This window comes from Eurytemora carolleeae, unplaced genomic scaffold (assembly GCF_000591075.1).
Source record: "Eurytemora carolleeae unplaced genomic scaffold, Eaff_2.0 scaffold10, whole genome shotgun sequence".
Lineage (NCBI taxonomy): Eukaryota > Metazoa > Arthropoda > Copepoda > Calanoida > Temoridae > Eurytemora > Eurytemora carolleeae.
The window spans coordinates 614,947-628,516 of NW_019396179.1; the positions used below are offsets into that span (position 1 = coordinate 614,947).

General features: G+C 31.3%; 1 protein-coding gene across 1 annotated transcript in view; it reads right to left on the reverse strand.

The window, feature by feature from the left end:
• The window catches only part of LOC111697339 (uncharacterized), a 32,190-nt gene extending 21,713 nt beyond the window's left edge, over nucleotides 1–10,477 (reverse strand). Inside the window, exons 1-10 of the mRNA XM_023467307.1 lie at nucleotides 10,439–10,477; nucleotides 8,926–8,956; nucleotides 8,174–8,251; nucleotides 6,472–6,526; nucleotides 5,845–5,881; nucleotides 5,335–5,405; nucleotides 3,577–3,657; nucleotides 2,686–2,746; nucleotides 1,475–1,562; nucleotides 520–590 (exon numbers count right to left, since the gene is read on the reverse strand). Of these exons, the coding sequence (XP_023323075.1) occupies nucleotides 520–590; nucleotides 1,475–1,562; nucleotides 2,686–2,746; nucleotides 3,577–3,657; nucleotides 5,335–5,405; nucleotides 5,845–5,881; nucleotides 6,472–6,526; nucleotides 8,174–8,251; nucleotides 8,926–8,956; nucleotides 10,439–10,477 (612 nt within the window). The remainder of the gene's footprint in view (nucleotides 1–519; nucleotides 591–1,474; nucleotides 1,563–2,685; nucleotides 2,747–3,576; nucleotides 3,658–5,334; nucleotides 5,406–5,844; nucleotides 5,882–6,471; nucleotides 6,527–8,173; nucleotides 8,252–8,925; nucleotides 8,957–10,438) is intronic.
• Between the last annotated feature and the right edge of the window lie 3,093 nt (nucleotides 10,478–13,570).

A 13,570-nucleotide genomic window follows, 5' to 3' on the forward strand; every position in this document is an offset into this window, starting at 1 on the left:
CAAGAAGATTCATCTTTTCTTCCGCAGTTTTCAGAAACTTTATGCAACAAGCACTGAAGGTTTTTGGCCTGAAAATTTCAATTTTAAATCTTAAATAATTATTGTCTAACATAAAGAAAAAAATATTTTAGTATTTATTTTGAAAGCATCTTGGTTGAAAAGTAGTTCACGGGAATGGCTCCATAACCCTTCATAAATAACCCTTCAGTAACCCTTCATAAAAAGAGATCGCATGGCCAATTCACAAAGCTAAACTTTAAAACCATTTCTTGCGTGGCAATGACAGTTTTTATATTCTCGTATATAAATAAAAAAAATCCCTTTGAAGGAGATTCAAAATTTGAGAAATTTTAGCTAAAATAGAATATTTCATTTAATCTTGATGAGACAAAGGTTTAAAGGGTCCCGTTGTGAATTGGACATGCCCTTCTATTAAAGGACATTACAAAAATTAGTCAGACAGCCCTTTTAAAGCTAAAAAAATGACAACTTTTTCTTTAACTTATGAAATATGTTTACATGATTCTCTAGATGGTTAGACAGCTTCTGAATGTTCCTCAATGATGAAATATTCGTGTCCGGGCTTGAGCCTAAATTAAGGAATTAATAGTTTAAAAGTATTGAAATGTCAGATAATTTAAAAATTTCTACTTATCAAATATCAAATTGATGAAAATATCAATTGTTGAAATAGTAATGACTTTTAAGCTTTCAAGAATAAATAGTTCAGGGTTACCCACAAAGAATGAGACTTCAGAGACGACTGTACGGAGTTTATGAAGTCCGTTTTTTTTCGTTTTTTCTTATTGTTCCCTGCAATTAACTGTATAACATGTTTTTACCCTAATTATTAAATGTACAATAAAAACTATATGCAAAACATAATACAAAATGTAACCTTGAAACAGTTATATTTTTTCAAGTTTTAGTTCATTTTTTGCGGGTTACCCTGTACAGTATTTATTCTTGAATACTCTAAAAAAAACATTTCTATTTTAGCTATTTTAACTTTTAATTGTGGCTCTATTTATAGAGCATCTCTTCTCTATAGAACAATAAAATCGTACAAATATGTTGGCGGATTTAATATTTTTTTTGTGGATTTTTAAAAATTTCACAAAAATTTTAAATTTTGGAGGAAAATTTTATTCTGAGAGAGTTGCCTCAAAAATGTTAAAATTGATCGGTTCAGCCGTTTTTACGTTTATTGAATACAAAAAAAAGACTTACAAACAGAATAGCAAAGTAAATATTTAAATTATCATTTTAAAAATTGATAATTTCAACAATTTGATGAAAGGCGTAAATAATGAAAATTTCAATTTTTATGAATTTGTTTTACAGTAAAAAAAATCCCAAAGAAAATGCAGGAAACAACGGTAAAAAGGGGGTGATAATCGGTGTATTATTTGCAGGACTCTATGACTTTAAAAGGGTTCTGAAAATGCATGTTTTAGAAATTGGTGTTTCCTACCTAGTTTAGTTGCGTTAAAAGCATCAATTTTGTTTATAAGTTTCTGCGTGATACTGTCCTGGGCTTCTTTTTGATCGGATAAACTGGCCTAAAAAGTTTTAAATAAGCAGGGTGTCCCAAAAAAAACTCATGAAAGTTGAGTGACAATTTTGATATCGTCTTTAAATTTTTTTTCTTATTCAGTGTGGGGATGTCTTCTATGAGAGCTTTCATCCGTAATTATTTCGTGAGGTAGATTTTAGACAAACGTAAAAAAATCGTATATTCATGCATTTAAACAAAATCCATAAATGCCCGATTTGCAAAAATGTTTTAGACATATTTCATACAGGGAGGGATGGCTTCTCTCAGGTTTTTGGAATTGCTCCCAGGCAGGGTTTTGGAGTGCTGGGANTGGGAGCACTCCAAAATCCTGGGAGTACTCCAAAATCCTGGGAGCACTCCAAAATCCTGGGAGTACTCCAAAATCCTGGGAGCACTCCAAAATCCTGGGAGTACTCCAAAATCCTGGGAGCACTCCAAAATCCTGGGAGTACTCCAAAATCCTGGGAGCACTCCAAAATCCTGGGAGTACTCCAAAATCCTGGGAGCACTCCAAAATCCTGGGAGTACTCCAAAAACCTGAGAGCAGCCACCCCTTCCTTCATCATGTAACGTTTTGGCGAATGACAAACCAGCCTTTTACACGAAATAAACCATGACCATTGAAATTAAGATATAGAACGTCTTTGTAACTTAATTCACGCGTTTGTTGGTACACCCTGTATGATTATTATAGGAACTGAATTAATTAAATCAAAATTATCCTGTCCTATGATAAATTATAGATCTAAAATTTAGTATTGACGATGCTCCAACCCTCACAGAATGTTAGTTTTGAAAATATATTTCGGTCTGGGTTAACCCTTCTTTCTGTCATGAAGATTCAAAACAAGCCCTCCACTTCAGAAGAGTGCATGGATTTACTGAGCTAAAGAAATTGATAACTCGTCTCAAACTGAAACCTTTGTAAACGATTGATAATTTGAACTATTTCAACTAAATGTTTAATTTTAACTGTTCGGGTTGCAAATCTATCCAGATTTAACAATCAGAGTTTGAGGTTACATGAACTCAAATAATATTCGGTCAAAAATAAACAATCCAATTTTAGGTCTTATTTTTTATTCATTTTTTTTTTAAAATTAATGACATATATACTTAAAAGTTACCTTTAGATTAAGAGATGCATCCATTAACTCGGTATGTTCTTTTTCAAGATAGCCCAATTTTCTATGATTATACAAACAATATTTGTTTACTTCAGTACGTTTACATTGAACAATAAACTCCTTGTTTACCCTGTAACTAGTCTCAAACAAAAAAAAACTTTATACTCTGAAAGAACTAGCTGAGTTCTTTCCACAAATCAAATATTTCTAATCCCTTTATATTTGAAACCTACTGCAGTGTAAACCTGTAATATTTTAAACTCAACTTATTTGCTCTAACGTAAATTTAACTTAACAATATCAAAGGTATTGAAAATAAGGTTATAAATAAACTAAAATTCTCAATGTCTTTTTTCATTGCAGCTTTTAACGGTCGTGCTCAACAATGCGCTAAAAAAATCCTACTTTTTAATTGTTCTTAAATCCCAATTTGAAATTGTGAATATATAACAGCTTCATATATCAATTATTTGCAGCTGTGACGTTAATGCTGTAACCAAACATTATCTATTTTAAGAAGAAGAAAAAACAGTTTCTTCATCATTTTTGATTAGACAAAGTTGTATTTTATAGCTCTAACATAGAGGCTCACTTGAACTGGTGTTTGGTATTTTCCCAAAGGCGTTTTCCCAAGGGCGTCTTTCCAAGTGACAATTTTCCAAGTAAAAACTTCCCAAATGTGCAATGTCCCAAGCGGCAACTTCCAAAAGATTTGGCTATAACTTCTAAAGCGCAACATGTTTCAATGGAGGGGGGGGCCGAGCGCTGCAGCTAGGAAAGACTTGGAAAGTTGGCACTTGGAAGAGTAACCATGCGAAGTTGCGCGCTGCTCAGGAAAACCTTTGGGAAAGTTCCTAACATCCATGAAGTTGCTTGTTCAGTTCTTTTCACCTATTGAGATGGTTTAGAAGCTGTTGGTTTGAGTATTCAGCAGTTAAACCTTCCTCTTTCTTGATCTGAGTGAGTTTATACCTAAATTCATAGATTAATAAACCTGAGGCAGAAGCCCAAAGGAGTTACGCGCATGTCGTGTTGAATTTCAGGAGTAAGACAGAGAGAATGCCCGTAGCTCCTTTGGGCTTCTGACTCAAGGTTATTGTAAACGAAAAACCCCTAAATCTTGAAAAGACGACATCTAGTGTTCTTTCTGCATTGTTATTCAATTATGCCTAACTTTAAAAACTTTTAAAAAAATATAGTTTACTAGCTATGGAAGTTCGTTTAGGTCGTTAACGATCATTATCGATTGTTAATAATCTATTCCATCTCTAATGAAACCAAGAATAAAAAACTATACTTTGTTTTTGTATTTAAAAATAGATCATTTAATAAACCGAAACAGCGAATGATATATACTTTGAAGAAAAAAAACTCATGCAGGAGCGGTTGAACGAGCAGTTGAGATCTAGCAGAGACTCTACGCAGTTTAGAATAAGAAATTCACCTTTTTCTCAAATCTAAAATTTGTTAAAAACTTTTTGCTTTTAGCAATATTTCTTTGCAAAAATTGTGCAATCTGATTGCTTTTGTTATAGGCTTTCCAAAGAGCTATAAAATGTTGAAATCCAATGACTGGAAGTAGGTCTAAATATAGGTTTAGTCTGGTATAGGTAAAATCAAGAATGTAAGGCAAGGAAATTCAATTGCGGTTGTGTACACTCTGTGTACATATTGAAACCAGTTCTCTCTGGGCGGAATTTGTAAACAATAATAGATGCATCAGTGTTCGTTTAGTATCCGAGGAGGTTAAAAGCATTAAATTTTGATAATTTTGATAATTCACATAATAGTTTCCTCTGACCAAAATATTTCATTGATTTTTTATGTGAATGATGGATCCCATGTCAGGTTTCGACATCCGTCTTGTGTTTACATTAGCGCCAAGAGACAGTACACTGCAGTACTAAAGATGTGTACACTTCTGAAATGACTTTCCTTGCCTTACATCCTTGGGTAAAATAAGGCATTTATGCAGTATGCCTGAGGACTCAGGCAGTAGGCAGTCAGTGACTTTTATTTCAAAATTTTGAGAATACCTTGATTTTTCGACATGTGACATCTGATCTCCAATACTCTCAAGCTTACTCTCTATCTCTCTAAATATCGAGAAAACATGAAATCTCGTCGCTTCGCGCCGCGCGCGACAATTACAAAATCTGTAGAAGGTTTAAGCTGTAGAAATGTTTCACTACAGCTTGATCTCGTGTTATTGTAAAAGTACAGATTTACAACGTTTAATTAAACTTAATTTATACATAAAATTTAAGTGAATTGCCTGTAAGATCATTATTAAAAACCTAAAAAAAAATGCTAACTGGATATATTTGCTTTTATAATACTCATGTGTAAAATCAAAACTAGAGAAGGTCACAAATTCGTTCCAGTAGTGTCGCACAAAGTTAACCTCCTAGTTTGAAGTGTCACACTCAATTCCTGTACACTTTAATCTTAGCTGAACCAACGTTGTTGGTCGTAGTTTGTACTGCCCCGCCCGGTACACCAACTACAATGTCTGGCATACGACAGGGGACAATAAAGTTGGCCTAGCAGGCAGGGCTAGCTGGTGCAACTAGGTTGACTCGGTCTGACTGTAGGTTACGCCTGGTTAAATTTGCAATCACTAACCTGGAACTTTTGTGTGGTGTTTACCTTTTCCTATCCTCTTGATCCTGTAAGTGTGCAAGAAGATTCATCTTTTCTTCCAGCAGTCTTAAACCAGACTAGAACAAGTACACTCATCGGGGAGGATCTTATATTTTTTTTTATATACATTTTTCTCCGTTGTTATTAAATTTAAAAAAAAATCTTTAAATATATACGTAAATTAGATAATCAGAGAGAATTATTACTGCTATGTGCAGCCGGACATTTCCTTTAACTTGCATAGTTCTAATACTATATACGACTGCCCAGGACATTTGTGTATATTTAATTCTTTAAAACAGAGTTCAAAATAAGAAAATAATAGAATTTCTTACAAAAAAAAATTAAGACCGATAAACACAATTTTTCCTTTTTCTTTGATATCTCAGTATTAAATTGTGGTAAATTCGATTTAATTAGATTATAAGTTTTTTTTAAGTAAACAAGTTTCAAAACAGGAATCATTGAAGTAAATTCCTTACAGAAAAGTGATATAATATTTGTTTAATTATATACCTGAGTTTTTACACTGTCAGTTCGAACCACTCCTCTCCTGAACAAAAACTTTTCAAAATGATTTGACAAGAAAAAAACAATTATGGAATACGTGGGAAAAATTAGTTTTTACCAAAAATACCGATTTTTTAATTCATATTTCTTTCCAACCCATTATCGTAAACCTTTGATACTTCAACTTTAAATTCTGTTCGATCAAATTATCTACATTTAACTGAAATATCAGAGGTTTACACCATCTTGTTGCAAATATATAGGGACTAGAAAATTTTAGTTTGCCGCAAAGACTCAATCAATTCTTCTCAATTCTTAATTTAGTTTGTTATAAAAAAAGTTTTTAAAAAATAAATCTAGCTGAAATGCTTAAGATTTCGATCTTTTCCTAATCTGCGGACTAATTCTATTTGGATTTTAATCTCAAGCATTCCTTCCGAAGTGTAATTTACTCCAATTGTACAGTTCAGAATTAGGACAAAATTCTGCTTAAAATGCAATTAGTGCCTACTGTGGATATCGAGATCAATGGATCAAGATTATGGGTATTGAACAAAAAGTTGTGAACATAATTCCGGAACAATAACTTAAAAGCTATTAATAAAGTTAAAATAATGTATTATAAAATTATACCTAGGGTTCTCTTCATCTGTAATAGATATTTCTGGAGAAGATTTTCGGCTGTCGTCTGAAATTAGTTTTTTAAAATTTATTTTTCCAAAAATTTTAGTTTTTATTTAGCCTAGAAAACAATATAAAATTAAAGAAAATTCATGTGCCCAACTATAATCTTAGAAGTTAAACTAGAACACTCAAACTTCAAAAATTTGTCAAAAATAAAAATGACTATTTTTTAATGTTTTTTTATTTAACTCTCTCTTGTACCCTTAACATTTTTATATATTAAGAGGTATAATGTTACTTGTTAGTTGAACTAGAAACATGCATCTCACCCCCAATCTATTTTAGACACAAATATCCCAATCGGGATTAACCATGTGCAGAATTAAAAAGTGTGGAAACTGCTAATTAGACATGGATTAAGGAGACGGTCAAATTACTCCTGACTGTGTAATCTAAACGCTCCTAGTTTTGATATTATATAGAAATTTGAGAAAAGAAGTTTTATCTGGTTACAGAGATTCAAAACATTTTAGATTTGATTTTGAGTTATTATTTATGCTAAACCTTAAAGAAGAGGTGAATTTGTTTTCCAGTTTATAATTTCTATAGATATTGAGTTCTTTAATATTAGACTTGTATAATTATTCTTATTATACAAGTTATAACATAATCCATATTTCAACAATTACAAAAATACAAAAAATCATTTATTCCCTTTGTCTGATAAAGTATTATAAGATATGAGATAGATAAAGATGTTTAGAATACTTTAAACTGATTATTTTCAATTCTGAGTTCTCCAAGAGAAGTTACTTGCGCATTTCTGTTCCAGAAAAACGGTTCACTGACATAGGGTCAACCGACCAGAATCAAACGACCAGGGTCAAACAACCAGGGTCAAACGGCCAGGGTCATACGACCTAGGGTCAAAAGACCAAGGGTCAAAAGATAAAAGATAAAATGACAAAACTATTTCTTCAAAATTTTCTTTTACAATGTTAAAAAATGTACTGTCTCTCACATAAATTTGGGTAAGGTTAGGTTAAGACAAATTCTGGGCCGAGCGCTGCGGCTAGGATTGGCGAGGGGGTCGAGCACTGCGGCCTTTTAAATGTTAAATAATGGGTTGTCTCTTAAAAATAGATGTTTGGCCGTTTGCCACACTTTGACCCTTTGTCGTCTTATTCATGATCGCGTTTTTGACCCTATATGTCGTTTGACTCTTGGTCGTCTTAACCTATGTCGTTTGACCCTAGGTCGTTTGACCCTAATTAGGTAAATCAGAAAAAAATAGGAAATAAACACTTTTAAACCTAGAAAAACTACAATATCTTTAACATTATTGATCAAATTAAGGTTTTAAAGGTACCGTGGCCATGTCATCTTTGCATGGAGGGTAACTTGAAATTACGCGCAAAAATACAAGAAATATAAAGATTTTTTCTTTATTTTCGTTTTATTAAGACCACATTTTGGAAATGGTTGCACTATAAGGCTGTTTTTGATTATTGTTTTATAAAAAAAATATTGCCATAATTAGGTTTGCCGCAAACTATTTCTAAGGCCGAAGACGACTTTGTAGTATTCAATCAATTAAAATTATTTCAGTTTATTTTGAATAGCACCGTAGGAAATGTATTTTAATAATAAACCTGTTTTATTAGTTGAATCTCCTTCAAGTAAAATATCTCCTAAACTATATATAATAAACCTGTTTTATTGGTTGAATCTCCTTCAAGTAAAATATCTCCTAAACTACTTTCCGATTTAGATCTCTGTACAATCCCACCTAAATTAAAGAGACTATCGGCGTAATTTTAACTTTGCTCGATTCACAACAGTGCCCTTTAAACCTTTATTTATGCCACAAGGAAGAAAATCTCATTGATTACACATTAGTGTAAAATTATGTCAGTTTCATTTTTTGTCTCTGTTGCATACAACAGGATATTATCAGTTTTCAGAGAATTTAACAAAAATATATTCATATCTTTTGGTTTAAACCAAGGTTTAATTTATACCGCTGTGAATCAGACAATCAATTTTAAACTATTAGTCAACCGTTATTCTGTAGGTATAAAATGCCCCAGTTTTATAAAATAAAAGTATAAAGTGTCAAGTTCTGAGGTAGTGAGATTCATGAAAAAAATAAAAAGTGAGATTTGAAAATCCAAAATGAGAATATAAAATTTAAACTTTTATTTTCAAACTGTGGTGTTAGCGGTAGTGAGTTATTAAAAGTCCTCGGAATATTTTAAGAACATCGAAAAATGTCCAAAAGTTGACAATATATAAAAAATCACTCGCGAATATCGTCAATATCAAAAATTAAAGAATCTATATATCTAAAGTTTTAGTCTCTAATTTATGACCAAGCGCGGGTAAACGGCGGGAGTAACTATGAGCACTATGGGCAACGCTGGGTTCTTAAGCTATTATAAAAATAACTGAAGTATAATCTACCTTGGTGGGGTGATACTGAACCAGTATCTTTCTGAAACAAAATAGAAGTTAAGTAATTGTTTTTATATTGCGTTGAAATCGAATATTTACTTGGTTGGGTCAGCTTGTTCAATTTGATTTACATTTAAATTATTTTGTGCAATGTTTTTTGAAGGTTTTACCAATATTCGACGAAAATCTTTCCAGTGAAAGATAGAAATTATAGTATGGAGGTTTTTAAATATTGGAATTTCAAAAAGTTATTTTAAGTTATAAAAAAGAATTTTGAAAATAATTGTCTAAAGAAATATATTTAAATTTGCTTTTTTTGGAGAGCTTTTGAAGAAACCAATTTAGATTTGCCAAAAAAAGATATTTGCACAAAAAAGCAAATAACGGATTTATCTGATATTTACATATTTTGGATGGGACTAACTATAACTCCCCTGGTCCACGCTGGGTTCCCAATATAGTATCATAGAGATTAGAGAATAGAATATATAGAGAGGAATTTACTGGAAAAAAGTGTAAAACGGCCATTTTGTTGTACTGTTTCCATACTTCAGGTGTACTTCACATATTTATGCTTTATAACCTGTTGGGCCCTGGAATATCATTTTATAGAAAATCTAAAATTATTGTTAAAAGAAAACCAAATTATGAAATAGGCTATGCTGTGTCTCGTGAAAATTTGACTTGAATTGAGTCTATTAGTCGTCTCCTCATGCAATTCTAGAGTTTTCAGGTTCTTACTGTACATAGATGATTAAAGGTTAGTATGGATAGGTATACTAAGCTCATAGTTTTTTTTATTTTCATACAATCTACACTCCTAAGAAATTGAGTCTAAGAGCCTCCAAAAACTCATTATTTCTAATCACTTTACACTTTTAACCTGAGAGTATAAACCTTTGATATTTCAAACTTAAGATTATTTAATCCAACAAAGGTTTGTGACATTGGGTTTAAAAGAAAGGGATTTAAAGATTAGAGTTTGTGGCAAAGGCTAAATTCCTTTATCACCAGCACTGGTTGTTACCAGTACAAACGTCGGACGGTACAAACCTAAGACTTACAAACGTCGCGGACAGTACAAACGTCGGACTAGTACAAATGTCGGACTGGTGCAAACGTCGGACTACCAACGACGAACCAGTACAAACGTCAGACCAGTACAAACGTTGGACAAAGGAAAAACAAATTTATTTGAATTTTAAGATTTTTTTAATTAAAAAAAACATTTCTTTTTATCGAATGGTCTAATTAAAATCTACCCAGCTGTTTATACAATGCTACCTTCAAGGGGTTGAGACTTTATTCAGTTATCTTTGATTTTTATCGCAATCAGTGGTTCTTAATTTATTTCTTAAAACAGTTGTCTTTTTTCAAACTCAACCCAATCCGATGTTTTTGCTTATAAATGTACCCGTCCGACGTTTGTACTGATCCAACGTTTGTACTAGTTGGACATTTGTCCTAGTCTGACGTTTGTACCAGTCCGATGTCTGTAAGTCCGACGTTTGTACTGTCTGACCTTTGGAGCGTCCAACGTTTGTGGGTTTGGCGTACCCATTTGTTAGGTCTATGGTTAGCAGCCGAAAAGAAAAAATCGTTTCGCGAAAATTTCGAATTTCGTTCGCTCTCAAAAAAATGTGAAAACTTTCTCGAAATAAGAAATGCGAAAATTTTGAGAAAAAAATAGAATTTATAAAAAAACGCGAAAATTCATTAAAAAAAGACAGAATACAGCTTCAGAAAAAATTATCCGCGAAATTTTTTTCGCGAAATTAGAAATTTTGCGAAAACAATTTTCGCGAAAATTTATGTTTACGATATTTTGCTTATNTGAAAGCCTAGTATTTATAGAATGAGTTACACAAATCAACAATCTTATTGTCTAGTGTAAATCAATTTAAATCTTTTTGTATTTTGTCTCAATTTTAACTCTGCCATTGTTTAAAACGGGAAAATATTTTTGCGAAATCTAAATATGTCAATAAAAAAAGGGTAATTATGTCTAGCAAAAAAAACATTTATTTTACTTTTGAACAATTTACCGCAACACAGGAACTCATTTTTACAATTTTGCTTAGGTCTTTTTTCAATGCTAGAAAATTTGAAAGCTTCTGTTAAACATCCAATATAAGAAAACCATATCGTTACCAGTCGTTCTTGGTGTCGTCTTCTTTTTTTTACTTTGTCATTCCCACTTCTATTCCGCTCTAGACGAGTTGTTTTTTCCCCCTGAATAAAATCAAATATTGTTCAAAATCAATCAATCGATTTCTAGGAAATATTTCGTTTTATTTGAATACAAATTTTAATGGTTTTTAAATTTTTTCATCCTTTTTAATAATTATTTACCCAAAATTTTGAATACTTAAAACTCTAAAAAAAATTTTAACTTCTGAGAAAAAATTTATTTTCAAAAGAGAGGGGGGAATAATTTTTCAGGAAAATATACACCCCTGGTACTTACCAAAGTGTTTTCTTTTTCTTTTATCTCTTCCCATTCTCTGAATGAAAACATAAATTGAATTTTCTTCTAGGAATATCTGCAGTTCTCATGAAGTACTACAGAACTTTAGTTGGGGTTCAATGGTCAATATTACTTTCAACAAAATAATAATTTTTTCGTCATAAAAACTTTTAAAATGTCTAATATGTAGATCAATTCTGTCTAGTTTTCAATTGTCAATATATCTCTTCCAAGAAAGTCATTGATTCAAAAATCCTTCATATAATTATAGTGGTTACCAAGCGCTTTTATTTTGTGAGTATAAATATGCTTAATTGGATAAAAACAATGATTTGGCAAATACGATTTCTAAAGTTGAATAATAAATATTTTTAAAACTGATTCATCAAAAATAAAAAACCGCCGGATTTGCTCAATGTATTTTTTTCATTTTCCTGAGTTTTTTATTAAAGTCATCCGGCATAAGTTTTGTAATTTCTGCAGCTGTCTAAAATAAAAGAAATTATAACAAATTATAATTACAGAACACAAAAAGTTAAAAGAAAAAATAATAATTTCTTTCAAGAAGAAGGAAATAAACATTTGCTAAAAAAAGTTATTTTCTAATCCCTATTTCAGGATTAGCAGACGCAATTCTGACCTTTTGTAAAAGTAAATTTAATCTAAAGTCTGACCGCGTCAACCTTGTTCCACCGGCTATTCCTATTGAGTGTCTGCTTTATTTACCCAATGTCCGGGCGATACAGTACAAACTGGGACCGGAAAGATTTACCAGGTCAGGAAATTCAAATTTACTACGGCTGCTCGTGGTATACGAAGATACAGATGATAGAAAAGTTGAGTCTGAGGCAATTGATCAGTTTCTTTTTTTACAAAAACTTGTCGGTGCAGAAAATTAAGGTTTCCATGCACAACAACTTTTTATTTTATCTTATGAAGGTTTGACCTTAAATTTTGTTTTAAATTGTTTTTAGCCTTTAAATAAGAAATGTGTTTTATATTAAATATAAAAAAAATAGTCTATGAGAAAACAAACAACTATTGCTTTACATGCGTGAGTTTTAGCGCAATGATGTGCAATATTTGTATTACTCTGCTGATATCTTACAACAAATATTTGTATTATTCTGCTGATATCTACAACAAATATTTGTATTATTCTGCTGATATCTACAACAAATATTTGTATTATTCTGCTGATATCTACAACAAATATTTGTATTATTCTGCTGATATCTACAACAAATATTTGTATTATTCTGCTGATATCTACAACAAATATTTGTATTATTCTGCTGATATCTACAACAAATATTTGTATTATTCTGCTGATATCTACAACAAATATTTGTATTATTCTGCTGATATCTACAACAAATATTTGTATTATTCTGCTGATATCTACAACAAATATTTGTATTATTCTGCTGATATCTACAACAAATATTTGTATTATTCTGCTGATATCTACAACAAATATTTGTATTATTCTGCTGATATCTACAACAAATATTTGTATTATTCTGCTGATATCTACAACAAATATTTGTATTATTCTGCTGATATCTACAACAAATATTTGTATTATTCTGCTGATATCTACAACAAATATTTGTATTATTCTGCTGATATCTACAACAAATATTTGTATTATTCTGCTGATATCTACAACAAATATTTGTATTATTCTGCTGATATCTACAACAAATATTTGTATTATTCTGCTGATATCTACAACAAATATTTGTATTATTCTGCTGATATCTACAACAAATATTTGTATTATTCTGCTGATATCTACAACAAATATTTGTATTATTCTGCTGATATCTACAACAAATATTTGTATTATTCTGCTGATATCTACNAGGAGTACTTAGGAGTACTTATAAGTACTTAGGAGTACTTAGGAGTACTTAGGAGTACTTAGTAGTACATAGGAGTACTTAGGAGTACTTAGGAGTACTTAGGAGTACTTAGGAGTACTTAGGAGTACTTAGGAGTACTAAGGAGTACTTAGGAGTACTTAGAAGTGCTTAGGAGTACTTAGGAGTACTTAGGAGTACTTAGGAGTACTTAGAAGTACTTAGGAGTACTTAGGGGTACTTAGGAGTACTTAGGAGTACTTAGGAGTGCTTAGGAGTAGGACTGACATATTTAATGTTTTAAATGAGAATTTCTTTTTAT